General features: G+C 41.6%; 1 protein-coding gene across 3 annotated transcripts; it reads right to left on the bottom strand.

The window, feature by feature from the left end:
* Window positions 1–675: 675 nt before the first annotated feature.
* LOC113138800 (rapamycin-insensitive companion of mTOR) lies at window positions 676–20,514 on the bottom strand. 3 transcript variants are annotated; one of them, XM_026321569.2, is made up of 38 exons: window positions 20,460–20,514; window positions 20,287–20,334; window positions 18,749–18,846; window positions 16,216–16,280; window positions 15,779–15,910; window positions 15,258–15,321; window positions 14,686–14,812; window positions 14,386–14,555; window positions 13,956–14,023; window positions 13,444–13,511; window positions 13,244–13,326; window positions 12,813–12,900; window positions 12,474–12,564; window positions 12,301–12,367; window positions 12,016–12,096; window positions 11,757–11,857; window positions 11,338–11,503; window positions 10,561–10,662; window positions 10,431–10,477; window positions 10,196–10,331; window positions 9,868–10,067; window positions 9,587–9,713; window positions 9,188–9,352; window positions 8,885–8,961; window positions 8,691–8,769; window positions 8,458–8,567; window positions 8,282–8,369; window positions 8,076–8,168; window positions 7,878–7,984; window positions 7,189–7,418; window positions 5,929–7,030; window positions 5,570–5,650; window positions 4,098–4,405; window positions 3,803–4,009; window positions 3,540–3,692; window positions 2,774–2,897; window positions 2,535–2,673; window positions 676–2,450 (listed from the first exon to the last, which is right to left on the bottom strand). In XM_026321569.2, exons 1-38 carry the CDS (start codon window positions 20,506–20,508, stop codon window positions 2,370–2,372), a joined length of 5,322 nt encoding a protein of 1,773 aa, XP_026177354.1. In that variant the 5' UTR covers window positions 20,509–20,514; the 3' UTR covers window positions 676–2,369. The 3 variants fall into 3 exon arrangements, with proteins under 3 accessions (XP_026177354.1, XP_026177352.1, XP_026177353.1); XM_026321567.2 differs by lacking the exon at window positions 5,570–5,650; XM_026321568.2 differs by lacking the exon at window positions 5,570–5,650 and having other exon boundaries at window positions 4,098–4,357.
* Between the last annotated feature and the right edge of the window lie 1,164 nt (window positions 20,515–21,678).

Raw genomic sequence — 21,678 nt, 5'->3', positions numbered from 1 at the left:
AGGAACATGCACTCCAGCCTTTCATGTTATAATTGCAGTATGATGTTGTTGCGGTACAAATCTGTGAAAAAAAAAATATTAAATGTGTTTTGGGTTTTTTTTTTTTGTTAACATTTAACATTCTAATTTTCCCTGATAGGTATTAATAAAATGCATCAAGGGGATCTTACTCCTTCCTTTATTGTTTTGGTGCAAAACTATATATCTTTCTTACAAAACTCTATATTTCTTATATATCTTTCTAAAATTTGTATAACATAGGAAAAAGTAATAATTGTGTTATTGTATTGTTTACCTTCTCACTTATTTAATCGATCACACTTTTTTTTTTTTTTTTCATATCCATTTGCTCAGTTTGCTTTGAGGAAGGTATACTGTAGCCTATATCTGTGCTCCCTGTGGCATATGGTCATGACACAAAGGACCGAATTTAATCATAATATGTAGTCCCCTCAAGGGTGTCTTCAAAACAGGCTTTTTGCTTAGAGCATCTTGCTCTGGATCACACAGTATTTTCCAGATGTTTCACTAAACACAGCAGGACCGTGGACCTCGAGCAATTCTTGATATTTTCATTTCACTGTCTTATGAAAAGCTGCTAATTCATAACTACAGATTCAATGGCAAATCAATTAAGACAAAAGTTACAAAATAATTTTTAAAAAGTACAACATCTTGGGTATTTTAATTTTTGTTTTATTAACAATGCATCCCTTTGATAGGATTGTATGTTTCTTTAGGTCAGCAATGCCCCCAAAAACATACTGTACACATTATACAAGGGAAACCACGATTCAGGCAAAAAACAAAACAAAAAACAAAACAAAAGAAACAAAAATCTTTTTAAATTATAATACAGTCTTGAGGAAAAATATAAATAAGTTTTTTTTTCTTCTCTGGTTGAGCTCACTCTATGGTACAGACATATAATAAATAGATCGGATCTGACATCACTCAGCTGATCTATGAATCATCTCTCTATGAGTCCATTTGTGTAGCAGCATTATAGCAAAAACAAGCCAATGGAAACAGAGTACCCTGTTTCCCTGGAAACCTTTTACAAATCCTTTAGTCATCACAACCCCCCTCCTCCATCTCGGCCAATGACAGACAGTGATATTGCATTGTGGAAATAGATTCAGGGGTAATTATCTTCCTACAATGTAATGGCAACATGTAATGGCAACCTATTATTATTAAAAAAAGTTTTACAAGCAAGAAACACATTAAGGTGACATTACAAAATTGCCATGCTTGTTGCACATGCAGTGGAAGTGAAGCACAGAGGTAAAGAAGGCATAAAGTTGGGTAGCTGAAGGGCTTATGCTAGGTTCTGGAAATGTCTGAGCAGAGTTTGGTACTCAATCTGTAATGAATCACTCTACAGATCACTTGTACAACTGAGCATCAACCCACCTCCTGAGAAGCTTACTAATAATGCAATGGCTGAAGAAAAACATTAAAGGTCCTAAGCAAGTAAAGGATGGCATTTGCTAGCATTAAATTACACGCTATTCTCCTCATGTACTGTTTAAGTGTGGCATAAATAGTGCTATAGAAAATACAATACTAGTGATGTCTGATTGTCTGAGATACAAGAAATAGAAAAGTAATTGGGTGTCTGTGCTGACAAGAGGCTACAGGTTGTTGAAGGTGGTGAGGCAAGAGAAGCAAAAGCACATATCTAGAAGAGATCACACGTCAGGGAGGGATATTAACCAGGAAGGCTCCAGATACTTTTTAAAAACAACAGGACCCCTCTGTAGTGTTTTGTTTCGTACGGACAAGAATGCAGGGTCTGAGGAATCACTGGGTAGACACAACAACATGCCTTATTCATTTCATTACAGAAAAAACACCTCTGGAAAGAGACAAAATGTTGATAGGATTATTTCTTTTCTCTTTTTAAAAAAAAAAAAAAAAAAACACAGCGTGAGTCTTTGTCTTAATGATCCAGCTTGTCCTTAAGTACTATGTTGATGTATCATTGAGTGTTGCTCAAGATTGCCAACCCATCTGAAAACAGTATTTGGTTAAACTCCCCCTCATTTTTTTTTTTACTGTAAAAAAACAAAACAAAAAAAAAAAATCGCGTCTCAGACAGCATTAGGCGTGTCAGGTTAAATTTTGTTTACAGATACTGACGTCCTTTGTTTCCAGCTCATATTTGCTAGAAGAAAAGGGACAATGACGACCATCTCCTCCTAGTCCTTGGCTATAGCACTCTGTTTTGAGCAACAGAAACATGCCAAATGCTTCCCCATCCTTTGACCCAGAACTTGCATTCTCTCAGTCTTGTGTTCTTTCCATGTTTTGTAGGGCGGCAGGACTGGGGCTGTGTGGGGATCACAAAGGGGGAAGGGGAGTGATCAGGATTCTGTAGGAGGGTCAACATCCTCTTCAACAGGTTTTGGTAGCTTTGTCAGGATTGCCTCTGCTTCCTCATACATCTGAAAGAGGAAAAGTGAATTGAATACATGCGATCGCTGTACTGGTTCAGAAAGTACAGGGGAATGTGTGACATAAGGTCTTACTGGCATAAATTGCACGTCCTGGAAGAGTTCCTGTATGAAACGTCTTGAGGTCAGCCGAAACATACAGTGAGCTAAGAGGTGAGAAACCTCGGAGTACAGGCAGATGTCATCAAACGCATATGGAAACTTCTCCTTTATCCTGAGGAGAGGGCAGAGACTCAGCATCTTCTACTATTCTGCAACAGCACATGCATTTAAAACAAAAAACATCTTGCATATAATAAGAAAAACAGCTTTACGTCAGTAGTCCTGTTTCATGGCCTTTGGTTCCTACAGAGGAGCTGAGGTTGATGATGAGTCGGAGCACCTCCTTCCTCAGCAAAACTCGAGAGGCGGGGCCATCTTCTGATATCGCCTTTCCATCTACAGGACGCCACAATGCAATAAATAGAAAGCTTTACTTGATAACAACATTCCGTTCATGTTTCTTTGTTTCAGTATTTAGTTTTACATTTTTGTGGACCTATATATTCAGTTATGATGTGGTAGTAACTCATAACTTTCCTTGCTACTTTTTCTATCCAGGTTTATTTATTAAACTACAGCTAAAACTACACCTTTTGGCTGCTCCCATTAGGGGGCGCTACAGCGGATCAATTGATCTGCATACTCCATTTGGCACAAGTCTCCTGTTTCCTCTGAACCCCCCACGTGAGTCTCCCATCCAAGTACTAACCAGGCACTGCCCTGCTTAGCATCTGAGATTGGACGCTATCGGGCACTCGCACTTGAGTGCGGCCGCAAAACTACACCTTTTGTACTGCAATCAAATATGAAATACCTTTTTCACATCAAATTCAAAATGTTTAATTTTGTTTTATTGGTGTAATTTGTGTTATCTGTCTTAGTGTTGTTCTCTCCCTTCGTGCTGCCTAAAACACTCTAAAAACAGATTTTTAATCTGAGAGAGGCTTTCCTGCTTAAAGAATTTACCAAGCAGATTTTCTGGGTATTAAAGACGATGTTATGCATATTGGTAGTTGCTGTAGTTATTTCTATTCTTACCAATGACAATGTCAGCAGGTGTGGGTGTGCTGCAGATTGAGCCTTGTGATACAGCAGCGTCGCTGCAGCCTGACACCCCAGACAACTTGGACTGAGGCATCACCTCCAGGCGATGGCCACTCTGGGTTCCCCATGATGGGAAGTCGACAAAGTCTGTCAAACAAAAAAACAAACAAACAAAAAAAACAAACACAGCATTTGTTATACTCTGGACTGAGTTTAAAAAGTGTTCATGTGAAAGAGACGTGCGCGCGCAGGCACACCTGCCCGAGGGTGTGCGCTGTTGATCTGTGGCTGTGTGGGGTATCCAAGGACGATGGCTCCCACACAGTAGAGACAGTTTTCTTCAGTGTGGTCCTGCAGCCCTGTCTCCTCTGAACCCACCATGTGGTTCTGGCTGTCACCTCGGCATGCAATCAACTCAGAGATGCTGAACTGTTGCTTCAGTACTGGGATAGCAGGGCGGTCACCTACAGATGGAAGAGTCACAGTAAGCTCAAACACACTCACATTACAAAATGCCCTTCACCATTTAATCCAGTGTACTGTTGCTTTTACCATCTCCGTCGCCAAAAAGGAAGCGTTTCCGCTCTTCGGATGGCGGACTGATCCTCTGCTGAAAGTAGGCCGAGTCTCTGATATGGAACATATCACTGATGTCCATGGGCAGCGCTAGGCCAATGTAGTCGTCGTTGCACCCAAAGGTGGCACTAGAGACCATAGAGCGGACTGAAGAGCAGCGCTGCAGGGTGCTTTGGTTGATAGGACTGAGTAGTTCTTCTTTATCCAAAGATGCAAAGCTCAGAGCTTTCAGAAACCTAGGGAGGGCAAGAGGAGAGGCGCGTGAGAGGATCCGGGGGGAGAGGCTGGGACAGAAAAGGACCAAGGGCAGTAAATGAAAATGTTGGATAAAAGCACAGAGGCACAGACTTAGTGAACAGAGAGTGAGAGAGGAGCGGGGACAATAAGGTGTGACAAAACCACAAAGTAAGAGCTGAAAGCAAACTATCATGGAACCAGCTAAAGACAACTCACATCAGAGGACATGTGACAATTGACAGTGGCCACCTGTCTATAGCGTCACATTAAAAGAAATAAATTCATATAAGGGTCCAAATATCATTGGTTCTTTGGAACCAAGAACCAAGAGGGGACATGGTTATTACCAGAGCCAGTATGAACTAAAAGCTGCAGGTTCTGAATTGTGTCCAGTACTAATGTATCACAGCATGTCATTTCTTCACGTTGATATACAGAAAACAAATCTGGGACTACTTTACTTTACTCTACTACTTAATTATTTATCTTATTAAGGATTGGCTGCTTTATATAAATAAAACTATTTAGTGCTTCAGCTTATTTTCCTTTACTCTTTTCTCACTAAACAGAACTATTCACACCACTTATCAGGCAAAACAAACTCTTTGAAAATGTGGCCTTGGGCTCTGGGAAACTGACACGTATTTTTCACTACTTCGTTTTCATTAAAGACATTAATACAGAAAATAATTCACAGCTTTTTTCCTCATAACCTCTGGAAATTTTGACTTAAATGCCAAGAAGGTTTGTTGACCCTACTTCACAATGAATGTGGAGGCAGTTTAATGTATTAGGAGTTTATGAGCTTTGACTTGGACACTTTTGTGTCAGAGTTGGAGAACATTGTCAAACATTCCTCACGCTCCCTGGTTAAAATGCAGTGAGTTTCTGAGTTGTTGAATGGGAACTTAACAAATTAGGTCCATTTTAGAGTCACATCTACTGTATTATGTGGCACCTATCCCAACTTGTGTGCTCTTTATACCTCGAAGAAGGGTTACAGCTCTAGGAGAGGGAACAAGCAGTAAACTCAGCAGTCTACATGGTGCTTACTCAACTATGGGTTACAGAAGTCAAAGTGAGGGTAAAACAACTGGAGGCACAGAGCTGCAGTTGCTATTTCAGTAAAATTAGCAAAAAGGGTCAATATGTCTGGATTGGTGCTCAGAGCTACATCTCTACTAAGGAGGACACTGGGTAGGTCCACCCACCGCGGTACAAGCGTTCTGGACAGCCTGCGATATGGACTTAAGATGGTGGGTTCCGGACACGTACTCCTCCTGTCTGATATCCTGGTACACATAGCAGAATGTGCACAAAACACACTCACACTTATTAAATAAAGTAGAACGGAACCAGAGCCTTAGGCCTGAGAGATAGCTGTTTAAGGTTTAGCAGCACAGACAGACATGTTTCTGTGATGAGTTAAACACACTACTTGCCCTTCATGCTACAGTAAACATACCATTCAGGTAAAGTTACAAACACATTCGTATAGACCAAGAAAAACTAGATGCAAATTCAGTTACAGCTGTCTATCATCTAGTCTCTGTAGCAATGGCTGACTCACCTGCGAGGTGTTAATCTGGAGTCCAGGCTGCCGGTCTTCATAGTGATGGTGTCAGTGAATAGCACGTCTTTGGCAGGTGAAGCCAGCGCTTCGCTGTGAGACAAAGATGGGTGTATCCTCTGTTGTTGCAGCCTTTTCAACGTAGCATAGCCCAGTGCGTCTCTTGGGCTGGTGTACATGAAGCTACAGTCAGCCAAGCTCTTGATGGTGGTTACTGAAGGGGACTTGAGGGACTGAGCTCGGCGGGGGAGAGTGTGAGAGGAACCGGGCGGTACCAAAGAGACAGTGGAGGACTTAGACGTGGACATGTGGTTAGTCTGAGCCTGGGGAGTGAGGGAGGAGAGAGTTTTGACAGTCTTGGCAGACACCACTGTGTTGAGGCTGACACAGTCAGAAGAGTCTGGTTCGGGTTCGGGATGCTCGGTGTTTCCAACCGTCTCCCTGGAAGGGCTGGAGCTCATGGAGCTGATGCCACTGGTTGTGGTGTCCGTGTTAAAGCTCTGACTGCGGCTTTTAAACTGGGTACCTCCACCACCTCCTCCACCACCTCCCACATTGCCTCCACTAGAAGAGCCACCATCTCCTGCTAGAGGTTCTCGGCTACTCTGCTCCTTCTCCCGGCTGGGGTGCTCCACAGCCCCATGTCCTCCTAGACCACTTAGTCCGAGGCCTGAGCCTACTACCCTGCTAAGCCTGCCATCCACAAGCTGTTCCTCAGAACCGCCCCTGGTCCCAACAAAGGATGTCTCCAGGCTCACTGTGGGACTCTTTGGCATTCCCCTGCCATTAAACACAGTGGTGAAGACATCCCCCTGGTTTGGGCTGTATACAGAGGGCTCTGTCACAGTCCTGTTCCGCCTCATACTCCCTGTCTGGAGATCAGTGGGAGTGCAAGAGCCTGACGGGGTCTTAGGGTCACTGGTGGAGCGCAGCTTCTTGCTGGGCAGGGACAGAGAATTCAGGAAGCGAGTGCGAACAAAGCGCGTGGAGGCCAGGATTGTGAAGGGGCTGCGGTCCTTCACTGGTTTGGGGTGTAGATAGAAAGAGGTCTCGTCCGACTGATCCAGAACATCACACTTGTCATCATCCAGGATGTACATGTCTAAAACACAGAGTAAATTAAAAAGAATGAGCATAAAAGGCCTAATGTTTACTGAAATACCTGATTACTGTGTTGGTGGAAGATCATAAAACTAGTAGAATCTTCTCACACTTATATAAATGTCAATAAAGCACAAACAAAAATCAATTCCTACGTACTTGGCTGAGACTCGCTCTCGCTGTTGTGGCGCGAGCTGGTAGACTCGGAGTTCAGACTGAGCGTGCTCGGCACTGAGGAAAGTTCAGAGGTCAGCTGCGTGTCCACTTCGTCAGGAGTGACAGGCCACAGCGTCCTGCGACTGTGTCTCACTGCATCCCAACCGTACTGCTTCAGCACCTCACAGCCCTGCCTGGTCTTCGAGATCACACCCAGCACATAAATACACGTCCTACGGACAGAAGAGGAGGGTTAGTAACATTAAGAAACATTATTATACTGCTTGATTTGTTTTATTGGAGAGACGTTTCAGCTCCATGACTAAATGGACTGTAGATATAATTCAGTAGTAATCTTCCTGCTTCATAAAAATTCTGAGGACTTGCTGAAACCAAAATTTATTTCACAACCATTTGGGCACCATGAAATTCTAACTGAGTAAAGTAGTCCCCCTGTCACTGCTGTAACAGCCATGTTGGTGTTAAATAAGTTTAAAAAGTACTGTACTTAAAAAACTGTACTTACCATCAGAAAATCTTTTTTCTGTAAACACTGTTCTTGCAGGCAAACACAAAACAACTTTCAAAGCCATGGGAACATAAAATCTTGACAAACACCACTTTAAACTGATCTACGTCTGTAAAAAAAAAAAAAAAAACACGAACATGTCGGCATGGATAAAAGGGCTTACCCTCGTACTGACAGCACCTCACAGTGCTGAGCCAACGCGAGAACATCAGGAATGACATTCTCCTCCTGCAGGAGATTCAGACCCCAGTTGGAAGAGCCAATGTTGCCCTGCATGGAAACCAACAGAAACCAACAGACGTGTCTTCGTAACTATCATTATTAGCATAAGTGATATAAGCTGTTTGCAAATGGTACCGACCAGTGCCCAGAGAGCAGCCTTCAGCTGTTTAATGCCCTCCCACGTGTCCAGCATCGGGGAGCGAACTGTGTAGCTGAGGTCAGGTACTACACTCTGCAGCAGATGTTAGGAAGAAATACTGATAAATCTAGACAACACACTGCTGTCAATTGTAAAAATGCAGAAAATGAAAAGCAAGAAAGTACACATGGTGATGAAGCTTTTACCTGAGCCTCCAGTAGATGACAGCCCGTCTTATCGTGGACCAGCTGACCATACAAGTGCACAGGGAGATAGACATTTGGTCTTTGTAACCTGGAGACACATCCAAAGACATTAGTCAAAAACACTTATCCCGTGTATGCAGTTTCTTGTCACCTGATGGTAAACTCCAGTGTCTCACCTTTGGTTGCTGCGTCTGACGTAGTTGTCTCCATCAACAGGTTTGCGGTAGGTTGTTAGTGCTTCGTTGAGTTGCTCCTCTATCAGGTCCACATACTTCAGGTTATATTCCTGCAATCCAAAAGTCATGTACTTCAAAGAGCAAAACTGAAACCTCTGTGAATTAGCCAGTTGAATTTAAGATTCTAGGCACAGTGCAAATCAGGTTATTTTGGAACAATGTCCTGATAATACCTTTTGCCATTTATCCAGCTGTTTGCTGACGTAACCCCTCTCATTGAGGTAGGAGAAACCTTTAGGAATAGACAGGAACCTAAACAGCAGAAAGGAGATATAAAATGTATTTGAGAAATGGATGGCGGAAAAGAATGAAACACAATATGAACTGTAAGTCATGGCTGGTAAGTGCTATCATGGTGAACACTGACCTGAGGAGCAGCAGGAGGCCTTTATCTCCCAGGTGGGACAGAGCTGGTTTCAGTTGGATCAGAGCATGAAGGTTGGCCTGTGAAGCAGCACAACTTAACAAGTCAGACGGTTGGAAGGCTGGATATGAAGCTGTCAAACAGACTATCAACTCAACATAACTGCCTTTTAACACACTGAGTAAAAAAGTATGATGTATTTTTACTGCTCTAGTGAGTGAAGAAAGCAGTCTGATGACAAACAGCTTTTCAGTTAGACTGTAATGACATTACTCTGAGTGATGCATGAATTTCCCCATCAGTCACCTTGTCTTCACAGGCCTCGTCCAGGATGTCCAGGGCCTCCATGGACACAGCCTTGCTGTGGTCATGAAGCTGTGTAACCAGCAGCTCCATACCCCAGCTACTGAAGAACTCTACACCGGCACGCAGCAGCACACGGAGGTGTTTGGTGGCATAAAGCCTGCATGTCTGCTCAGTAAGAAAAGCAGCATTGTGGGAGGAAGAGGGGGCATGGTTATTACAGTACTTGTCGAGGGTGACTAGTTTGCAGCACACTCTACTTCTCATGTTCTTCAGCTGCAAAATGTAGCTACAATTTGCAGATTTCAACTGCCTGCAGATTTAAGAATGAGGATAAATAGAAGGAAATCAGGGTGTTTTTCATGTTTGTGTGTAGCTGTGTTGTTCGTGTCGCTGTCTTACATCAGTAGCAGCAGTGAGGATCTTGGAGAGGATCACTCTGGCCAGACCGTCTCTGCTGTAATCCAGTGTGGATACAGCAAGTTTCAGCACAGCATCCTGGTTCTTCACAGAGCACAGATTCAGCAGGCTACCAATACAGAAAACAGAAGTGCTGATGTTATACTGAGCTATCAGAGGGACCTTAAGCAAATGTGTCTTCCTTGTTTCATCAAACGAACAAACCCACCCTTCTCACACTAGGGAAAGCTCAGAAATATTGCCTGGTTTTTCTCTTCACTCACCACTGAAACAGGCCACATTTCTCCAGCAGTTTGACTCCCTGTGGGTGTGCAGAGAGTGTCCCCAGGAAGAGGAAGTAGTGTTGGCTGAGTGTGGTGAGCAGGCCATTACTCTGCAGACAGCGCTCGGGCTTCAGCCCTGATGACGAGGACAGCCATGACACCATGTCCCTTACCAGGTCCTCCAGGTACCCCTGACCATCCTGACGACAAGAAGCGAGAGGGAGAGATAGAAAGAAAGAGAGAGGAAGAGAAGTTCAACACAAGAGTAAAGTTAAAAAACAGCAAAAAGTAAAACAGGAATGTCTGAGTTTGTGCACATTTCTCTAACCTCATCCGACTCCATGAGGAACTCAACAAACTGACAGCCGACCACAGTGAGTTGTCTGGCCTTTGCATGATCCAAAGCCAGCCCCGCATACAATTTACTGCTGGGCTTATAAAAGTATAGCAGCCTTCGCACAAACCTGCAGCACACAGTAAAAGTATTTAAAACAAGGAGTCAGAAAAGCACATCTAACTATTCCAACTGTTAAGGTGGTTTGGATGAAATGAAGTGGGCTTACTTGTGCATCTGTTCATCTTTGTTGTTCCTGAGATTTACATTTGGCCACTGGTAAAGAAAAACACAATTTAAGCACCAGGCAGGAAAAGAAAACAATCAAAACTGGGTCTGCGGCATGAGAAAAGCCTAACCTTAAGGATGGTGGCAATGAGCAGCCAGTTCCACTCCAGATTCTGCTTGTGGTTGAGAATGAGGCTGTCTCTCAGGTTCATCATCAGCGCCTCTTCTGTGTCCTGAACACACAAAAAAAACATTCATTTAATGGAGTAAAAAGGCATGTAAATCTGTAATGTAAAAGAATTATGATGATGTAAATTAAAACATGAGTTACTATACAATTCTTTGCTTTGCAACCTTCTTTTTCATTTATTTATTTAAATCATCTGCTTCACATCTGAACTAAAGCTGCAGTAAATACAGCCTCTAAAGTGTTACGCTCAGTTTAGCCCAAACAATGAAAGCACAGAGAACCAGCTATCCTACCTTTGGGAAATAGGTCTAATGTAGTAACTGGTAGTAAATAGTCAATGGGACGTTGTGGTTTATGGAGCATTTAGTCCACAAATTGAAACCATTTGCTGACTAACAGCAGAGTTTGCACATTTGCCAAACTCTACAACATCCAAGTGATTCTTAGAAAGTGAAAGTAATGACGACAGTTCTGGAGGTGAAACGAGGTAGTTTTAAATTTGTGATGAAACCCTGTTCTGTTTTTCAGTGTTTGTGCTAAAATAAACTAAACACATCCAAAACATTTGTAATGAACATATACAAAAATGAAAATTACCTCCACTGTGGGTTGGATGGAAAATAAACATATATCCCAAAATGTATTTCTTTCAACTACATTAAGCACAGAGAGTGACTAAACGTAAAATCAAGAATGTACAATGCATGTTGATTTTTACCTTAATGACATAAATGTCCCTTTGGGAACGTGAGTGTGACTCTCTGCGGGTGTGTGATGACACAGATTTGCGGATGATGTGGTCCAGGTAAAGACTGTGTGGTTTCAAACCTTTCTTCTTCTTCTCATGAAAACGCTTGAGATTGTTGACCGCTGCGCTTGCCCGTCTGGAACACAGACAACACAGGGAATGTTGGGTTGGCAAATTTTAACACACATTCACATTAAGTTATATTGATTTTTGGAAGTGTACTGTTTTCTCTGAGCAGTGCTGATCACAGCATCTTTTAGTGGGAGGGCAGGTCTATAGGGAAATTCAATATCACTGTGAAACAGTACACTGGTAAATAAATGCGAGACCGCACTTAAAACTATTTTTTGTGAGGGGAGAAAAAAAGACGAGTGACAGAGTGTACTCACAGACGTTTCTCCTGGGAGATGTCAAAGGAGGCTGCCATGTTGATGAGGGTGGGGAGGCAGTGCAGGTGGTGACTATGGGAATGAGGAAGGATGGTGTTTGCCTAAACAAGAGAGGCAGGTGAGGAAGAAGCAAAGATGCATTTATTAAAATCACAGTAACTAATAACAGTAAAAGCTTTTCAACACACAAATCTCTCAGGCCTGTTTGTTCAGTGCTTATTTTTGCAGTGACACATGAGCATAAACATTTTTATATTACCATGTGTAGAAGCTCTCCCAGCAGGATGGTGGCTCTGACAGCAAGCTGATCATCACTACTTGTCACAACTTCAACAAGTCCCTAAGCGACACAAGTGAGGGGAGATAGAGAGAAAGGCTACAATCACACCATCAAATGCATGTGCAGAAATGCAGATGTAAAATTGTAACACCATATAATCAGAGAGGTCATAATGTTTGATATTCCATAAACATTTAATTCAAATATTACATATAAATTAGCCAAGAGGTGTAAAGCTTTAACAAAGACTGTGCACCAACTCACTTCTAACAACCCATTGCTGATAAAGGCAGACAGGACAAATGCCAGGTAGTTGTCCATCAGATCAGGCCTAATGAAGCAAAACAAAAAAAACATTTTGTGGCTCATGCAAACAGTGAACCAATACCTATTTTATATCTTTCTATCTACTTTATATTCTTTCATACTTATCTCACCTAGAGCGAGCCCGATGGGGTAAAATGACTTTGGCCTCAGCAGCAACAAACCCGTCAGACAGTCTCCAGGTGTCCTGAAACCTGGCAGGGTCTGAAGTAATAAAAAGCAAAGATTAGCTTATACTGCATTAACTATGTCTTAAATATGGACTTATTTAAAGAGGACCAGATGATTTTAGTGCAACAATTTGGAGCATGCTTTTTGTTCTAATCATAATAGGCCAAGTAGCCAAAGCTCAATACATTATGTACTGTATGCCAAAACACACCAATCACTAGGTTATAAAATACTGGGCAGAATAAAAATGAATACAGAAAATACAAAAGATGCTCACTCACCAACACTTAGAAAAGCTTCTGTGAAGTCTTGAGTTACTATGGGCACAGGGAGCCTGAATATCTCGTATAACACCTCCAACAAGCCTTTCTGCAGGGCAAATTACATTAAAGCAATCAGATGCAAACTTTATATGAACAAAAGTATATTAATCAGCACTGGAAACTTTCAATATCCACATGGTACTGGTTTGTAACATAACACTCCAAAGGCTTTAGGGAGCCCAGGTTGATACAGTTAATTTTTGTTTTTGTATGTACAGCTACAGTAAAACGAATGCTGCTGGAACAAAAACCTCACCACAGATTATCAGATGTGTCAGTGCAGTCTAGGTGGTTAAGGTAACCAGAAGATATATAGTGCCTTTAGATACACAGACATACATATATGTGATTTTTATATATGTGTGGTATGCAGCTGCTTTAATACTCACCCTGACTTCCATATTTGGTATGCTAAGTAAACCAATTAAGGATTGGATTCCAGAATTTCCAGCCTTGCATAGGTTGATAACCCCTGAGTAAAAAAAGGAGACATTTACCTCATGGTGCCTGCAATGGGGTAAGACATTTAACATAAAATAAACTTTTCATATTCTCAATAACTGCAGTTGTTACTAATCTTAGCCCTTACCAGACCAGGAACGGAAGGCTGCCACTATGGCCATTCTACTAGACAAGAAACGGGCCTCTCTGTCCTCTCTACAAAACATGACAACAAACACATTAAAAACAAGGTATAATCTTCCAGAGCTACAACATTATTATTATTTTTATAAGAAACTTTTCAAACAGCACTGAAAAGCAAAACTATCAACCTACTCAAAAAGAAAACACTGAAGGAAATCAAGGAGAATCAATAAGAGATCATTTTTTATAAAAGCACATCTGTCTGAGATGTGCTATAACTTTAGGGATTATCATGATTTAGCCTGCTTCACATCCTCAGGCAATTTATTCTGGAGACAAGCATTTCTGATAACAAGGTCATGTCACAACAACACTATACAATCCCTAAATCTTCTCAGAGCATGGTGTAACAAATATAAGCACACAGCAAACAATAAACAAAAGAACATGACAGAACACTATCTTTTTGTTTCTACTGTAACAGTGAGACTCTTCATACACCCCACACACACTCACTTGAGTTGCCCTTCAGCCGTGTCCGCGTTGTGACGGTAGTGAAAATCTGTGAAAGGCGCGAGGATTTGCTGGAGGACAGAAAACGCATGTAAGATGAATGAGCAGAAAAAAACAACATACTTGTAAAGCCCCTTATTAGGCTGTGAAATGTTAATGGAAACCTTCTTGAAGAAGACATCTTGCAGTAATAATTAACCTGCTAAAGATCTCATATGACATCCATGTGGATATTATAATTGCGGTGATGCGTCTGTCCTAGGTGTCCATTTACGAACAATGAGTCTTTGGAGAAATGTAACTGATTACTGCAAGCTCCATGGGAAAGAACCAGGTCACTTACAACTGACAAGCCTGACTAGAATAGCCTCCCAGCACACTCGCTCATTTATACACAGTAGCTTCCTCTGAATTAGTATCCGTTTTTGTATACCTCTAGTTCGACGTCAACACGCACGTACTGACGGGTACGTGGGTGGTTGAGTAGATGGAGGATGGTGGTAATCAGTGCTTCATTGATGCGACTCAGCTGACAGTCAATTACACTCTTCAGGATGGTGCTGAGGCCTCCTCGTTTGGCCACCACCTCTGGGTTCTTCAGGGCTGTACAGGCAGCAGCAAAGACATGTTACATGTTCATATTTCTCCTAAACAAATAAGGTGTTTCACCAAGTTTTTCTATCTACCAACACAGCAAGTTCCTAAGGGTTCCTAACGAAGGGCAGGTACTCACCTAGCTCACAGACAATGGCAATGGCTGCGCGGACCATACGGTCTCTCTCCTGTAGTCCATCAGTGCCCACAGCAATTAGAGAGTTTGCAATAGAGGTGGGAAACAGCATTGCATTGACAGTGATAATCTACAGAGGGATGGAGAGAAGACAAATGTGAGTCATCAAACAAGTCAGGACAAACAGAGGCAAAAAATAACTATGGTAACTGCAAAATGTTTTTTTTGGCTGCTTTTTCTAGGATTCGGTTTCTAAAATGCAAAAATAGCACTTGAAGGTATTCAATTGTTTTTTGATAAAAGGCCAGGCAGTATATCAAGACACAAACTCAAGGTCTAAGTTGCTGCCTATATGGTTCTTTCCTGAAACCAGAGCCTGACAATGTGTGCATGTGTGAAGAAGGTTTACAGTAAACTACAGACAGAGCTATATATAGCCATGCCTTCAGACCCATAACATGGATAACCTAATGATCTGTCTGGTGGCACTAAAGGTGAGCAGTGAGGGCAGAGGGCAAATTCCATTCATGGCATGACACTGATACTACAAAGAAGAGAAAAAACAGATGTCTTACCTTTCTCACCAGTCTCAGAGCCTGAGTCCTCTCTCCCTCATTGCTCTGCTGGATGTCAATGCATCTAAAACAACACACATTATCAGTTATTTCCTTTCCTTTTTACCAGCAGTAGAAAAATATACATTTGTGGGAGAAAATGCAGAATGGCTGAGGTAGAACAATTCAAATAAAAATGACTTTCTGAACAAGTCAGGTGATTTCCCTTAAAAAATGGTATATGCTTTGAATAAGGGGCTGCTTTAAACCAGTTGTGATGTCAGAGCCCAAACAGGCAGAAGGAGGGCAGGGGAGGACCCTCACTGTCCTGTAACCCTAATATGGGATCAGAGGCATGTGGCCTAACAGACATATACACAGAGACACAGACACCATGGCTAAGGCAGAACAATTCAAACAAAACAATAACTTTTCTGAACAGGTGAGATGATTTCCCTTTAAAAGAAAACAAGGTATATGCTTTGACTCAAAACATAAAATATGGTTTCCTTTTGACTGACATGATCAAAGCAGGATCTCACCTGGCTATCAAATAGTCCACCTGTAGCCTGAGGACCTTCTGCAGCACACAGGTATCTCTAATGAGGTAGCGGAGTGCCCGCAATCCTGCAGCACGCACTTCCTTTGCCTCATTCAGTAGAGCGAGTCGCAGACTACGGGTTAAAAATTAAACACTTAAGATGAGTCCAACTGGACAAAACACACATGCTCAGACTTTGCATAATGTCATTATTTTCTGCTTTTTTCATTAAAAAAAAAAGACTTCTGCTTCTTTTTAATTAAACTCTCTTTAATTTTCTAAATGCCAAAAGTCGACTGATTAGTGACTGCACCTGACTCAAACTAGTTCATCAAAATATTTCATATGGTTGCATGAATAATAATCCAAACAAATGGAAACAGGACAATAAAATATACAGTGCACAACCAGGAACTATTGGTTGCTGACAACACTTACCAAATGATGATTTCTTCATGTGTAAACCCAAAGTTTTCTTCGCGGTGGCCAATGCTGCATAGCAGCTGTAACACAAAAACAGAACGAAAATAAGTGAACAGACCCTTACAAAGACTGTGTTAAGGAAAAAGGTAATCCTAGCACAGGCATTGTCTTAGCACTTGGGACCCTCAAAGTGTCTATTACAGAGTACTCCAAATTAACACCATCCTTCACCTGAGAAACTCACTAACAGTCAAAAGAGGCACCAAACCAACCGACTATTCAAACTAAAAAACAGCACAGCACTTTATTGCAGGGTGCTGCTGAAGATATTCAGGTGTGCTTGTTGTGTTTTTGCACTTGTCTGTTGCAGACTGCCTTGTTTGGAATAGGTGAATTGTGAATGGATAATGTTACACATTCACTGGTGGCAGACAGAGGCTATAATTACAGCAGCATGGGGCAACACATAGGTCCTGTAGTGGGTGTTGGCTTGTGTCACCTCCACCATTTTTTGTTCATGAACACATGTGCTTGTGTGAATGAAAATAGAAAGTGCTAAGAAAAAGAAGGCAATAAGGTGCCTAATTCTGTTGCATCCCCCTGCGCATAGCCTGACTACTTGCTCCTGTTTTCTATACTGTACGGGGTCTGGTGGGTTCTGTTTTCAGCATGAATGGTCAGCTTTAGCAGATCCTTCACCACAGGTCCTCTATCATTAACAGAGGCCCCACACACAGCTGGTGTATGCAAGACTGAAACTGTCTGCATGTATGCACACAAAAGTAGTTTATTTTAAAATCAATAACCCTTCAGCCACAGTCCATGTCAACTGGTAGGCCAAGGCTGACAACACAGCACAGACTAAAACTAAAATAACAAATAAACTAAAATTATATGCATAGAGCAATGAAATCTTTGGGGTACAGGTGCTACCATTTTGGTGCTGCTACCTCTCTTTCTTCCTGAGGCACCCTAGTGCTACTCCATCACATCAACACCAGCGGAACCAATGATTAAATTAAATTGGTAATTTTTATGTGAATTGCTCCTTAAAGCTGGGACATATGTCTCCTCTCTCCATCATCATAAACTGCACAGAAGGAGTGATGGCACAGGATGGGATGAGTGAACAGTGCAATGGTGAGTAAGGGGTTGCTTTTAACCAGTTGTGATGTCAGAGCCCAAACAGGCAGAAGGAGGGGATGGGAGGATCCTCACTGTCCTGTAACCCTAATATGGGATCAGAGGCATGTGGCCTAACAGACATATACACAGACATCATGCTGTCAGTTGTAAACAAGCGAGGTGTATGGATTAGACACACACAAGTCAGGCCCACGCTCAGCCCTGAGCCTGCAAAAGTACCAGCTGCACTGTTTTCTGAAAGCCAACGCTGACTGGCTGCACGGACACCAACAGTCAGTCAAAATATTTGCATCACAGCCAGTTTGAAGTGGTTTAAGGCAGCGGGCTGTTCAGCAGAATTCAGCAAATGTCTAAGTGCAAATCAGTGCTTGAGGCTGCTGCAGTGGACAGTTGTGTAAAGGGCTGACATTTCTCAATGAGGGGATGGTGAGGAAAAACAAGAAACTGCTATTTTTTCCACTTCATTCTTTGCTTTCAGTTTTGCAAGTCACTTTCTCATTTTCTAAACACCGTTATTTCAGTTAAAAAAAAACAGGAAGGCCGGTATGCCTGAGGTGGAAGGCAGAAAAACATCCTGGAGCGGTCCATCACAGGGCTGACATAGGGCATGTCCAAACTAAGCAAAACAATAAAATCTGAAAACACTGTTCAGATGTGAAAACAACTTCCAGGACTTGCTTTTGAAAAGTTCCTTATCCAGAGTAAAATGGCAACAGAACATGAAAATAATTAAAAGCTCTGTTTCTAGGTGAAAAAGATACAGCCAAGTTATTCAGCTTGGTCTAAACATTTTAAACCTGTTCTCTGGCGCCTGCTGAATTCAGCATAATAGTGTTTCAGTTTAGCTAAACACATTATTTAGATGGTCTTACTGACATAACATATTTGGAGATACATTAAGTCTCCAAAATATTTGCTTTTAACATTACAGTCCTAAAATTAGAATAGAAAATTGGAAAATGCTGTAAAAATAAAGACTTTAGAATTATGTCTTTTTTTACTTAAGAACAATAACCAGACAGTAAAAATCTCAGGTTTCAAAGTCAGAGCTTCACTCTTGATGCACATTGGGTCAGAGAGCTTTCCCATCCCTAGAGCTCCTGTTACATTCACTGTCAGCATCACAATGACAGGCACAGCTAGGCCTGCTGGCAGCAAACCCCAAGAGAAGAGGATCATGGAGAGTTCAGTGGTGACACTACAGAGACGAGGGGGGGACGGGCACAGTCAATCTCCACATATACATCTCAGCAGTGAGTCAAGCTTTATGAAAAGCTCTATTTTCAGCTTTAACACCATTTTGTGGCGATTGCAACCTCACCACATTTTCACTAAATTTCAGTCGTCAACACAACTTTAAATAAAACACTGAGGTAAAAGCATCACAACGTAACGGCTTTACCTTTATGAAGTTGTTCAGGTGGCCCAGTTTTCGCATGTTACTGACTCCATGCGGTTTGGCCACATTTTGAAGTATTTCACGGAAGTTTTCTGATGGTTCTGCAGAAGTACAAAGAGGAAATACAATGTAACTACGACAGGCATTAAGCTATATTGCCATAATATCAGTCGATGAACCAGAATGACATGTTGCAGGAAGTAAGTCTGTTTAGCTGGTCAAACTAATTTAGTGTGTGCAGTCAAAACAAGGTCTAGACAGTAAAAGCAAGACTTCAGCTGGGAAGTGTTTCTCATTTCCAGTTCCTGTAATATGCTCACTGGAAATGTTTCTAACAAAAGACAAACAGTTTTGAATACTGTAAATAAGAAGCTATAATAAGAATACACCAGCTTAATAAATTATGTACAATGTTTTCTTTCAGCAACAAAGCTTAGCTAACAGCACTCGTCATCAGTCAAAATATTTAGTTAAACTCATCATCATATAATTAAGAGCATCGAAATATCGGACTTTTGCAAAGTGCTTCGCAGCAACGGTTTGATTCCATCTAAGTGAGTTTGAAACTTACAAATGTTCTTTCAATGCATAAGAAAAAACACTGAAGCGTTATTTAATTCTTCATATCACATTTGAAGAAACTAAACTAAAATTGATGAGCATTTTCAGACTCGGAGTAAGACAGAAATCTATTAGTTTAAGCGTTAGACGCATTAATTAAAAAGTTAATAATAGAAATCTGTGGAGGCAATAGTGGAGCATGCAGTAGTCTATACATAGACTAAAGCATGTCTGGGCCATAGAGTTCATCATCAAGCCAAAAATGTCTATTAGAGGATTGTGCCAAACTCTTGTGACACATCACTAACTTACAGTTTTTTTGAAGCACTAACCCTGACCTAGTGTTAACCCTGACCACTGTCCTACACATATGTGTTTTGTAAATGCATTTTGAATCAGCTGACCCATTCCTCCAGCCATCTAACTGGGACTAAAACACACCTGGCTCCTTGTGGCGGGTTCACCTGCCACTACAGGTGCAAAATAACACTGGCAACAATTAAACCAGCAGGTTTCCCGAGTCGCCGACACAGGGAGCCGCAGCTCCAGTCAACACACTGGTAGACTGGGCAGCTGTGTCAGTGTGCCGCGAAAAAGCCGCCCTGTACTTTCCAGCTAACACCCCGTCCTACAGCCAGTCATGACCGGTGCATGACTGCAGCAGTTGAGACTGCCGGCTAAGTAACAGGCTATCTTGCCTCCTCACACCGACCACAACAACCACAACAACCGAGCGTCGTCATGGCTTGTTAGCTGAGGCAGCTAGCTAAGGCTAACTCAGCTAGTCAGTTAGCCTGTTATTATGACAAGGCTGGCGATGTTACTGGAAAGAAAAGCTGACGAAATGGCAACAGCAATGGCTCAACAAGTGCACTAAGCAGCTGGGTTTTGTCGTCATGGGCCCAGTGTGAAGAGAAAGGCTCGTCATCCTCTGTGAACAATCGTCGCTTTCAGGGTGATGAGCTGCAGCCTGTGCTCACCTCTGGTCAGATCCAGCGGTACGTTCTCCTCCCCGCTGTCATTCCGACCTGCCACAACCACACACCGGGGACATGGTGAGGGATCACGCCAAGGTTATTACGTGTCTGAGAAAATCTACTCTTGCAATATCACGCTATCACACATGACACAGGGTCGAGTTTTTCACGCTTACCTCGCATCCGAAGACTCCGAATAGGACGGCCGCGGAAGCTGGCCGCCATGTTTCCAGGAACATACACAACACCGGAAACTTCGTGGTTTCTCGCGAGAAAACACACAACGGGACATGTCGCGACATAGCTGCAGCAGAGTTGAGACAGACCTGAGAACAGCTGGCTCCTCCTTAATCCTCCTCTAATCCTACCAGGGACAGAAACACAAATCTGACCTGGCGACTGAATCATGGTCAGTAGAGAAAGCAATATTGACAGTTTCCAGATACACCATAGTTATCTAAATCACACCTAGTCATTATTTTATAAGTTTTAATTCTTAATTCAGAAAGTCCAAGCTGTTGTAACAAATGTAGGCCTATGTATCTGGATCTGCTCTGTTTAGCTGCTTAAATAAATACTTATGGTCACTCATTTCCCCCAGCAAAATAATCTGTAGCCAATACATTAACAGTGATTATTATTATTATTTATCAACGCATGTCACAGTTGCCTGTAATTACTGAGTCATTTCCATAGAAAAAATGGAAACATTGTTTTTTATTCATAGAAGTTTTTTCCCATTAACTCATAATAGAGGTGGAAGAAGTGCTTTATGTAAAATCTGTATAACAAGTTTTACATTAAAATATTTGTTAAAGGCAATAAATAATTACTTAAGAATAATAACAATTATTTTATCATTGTTTTAGTTTACCTGATGCTTAAATATGTAATCTCTAAATTCTGACACTTAGCTAATTAAAAATACTCTATTATTGTATCGATTAATATAAATCACGTCTGATTAAAAAAAATCTTTTATACATCTACACAGATATAAATTATATAACTGTTTATATATGTACATTTGTAAAAGTTTATGAATGTCAACAGCTTTGTCTTCAGCATTATAATTTACTACAATACAGCAGCTGATATGCTGTTACATGAGTGTAACACCTACAGAGCAGATGCATAATTGCATGATTCTGGCAAGTGTAGAGGTGGAATGCAGCAGGACGCAGTATCTTCATTTTGTTTTAGTCTGTATTACTGTTATGCTTTTAGACCTTTCAACATTTAACTTAGCAATAATCATGAAGCAATAATGAAGCACATGAAGCAATAATCATGTGGAATGATGCTCTTCTTAAGTGAAATTGCGTTTAAGTGTTTCCACCTACATTCAAGGGTTTTCTATTTTTTGTTTGAGTGTCAACACTTGGAGTTCTGTTA

This window comes from Mastacembelus armatus, chromosome 9 (genome assembly GCF_900324485.2).
Source record: "Mastacembelus armatus chromosome 9, fMasArm1.2, whole genome shotgun sequence".
NCBI lineage: Eukaryota > Metazoa > Chordata > Actinopteri > Synbranchiformes > Mastacembelidae > Mastacembelus > Mastacembelus armatus.
The sequence above is the reverse complement of the archived record's forward strand: the minus strand, read 5'-3'. Positions and strand labels throughout refer to the sequence as shown.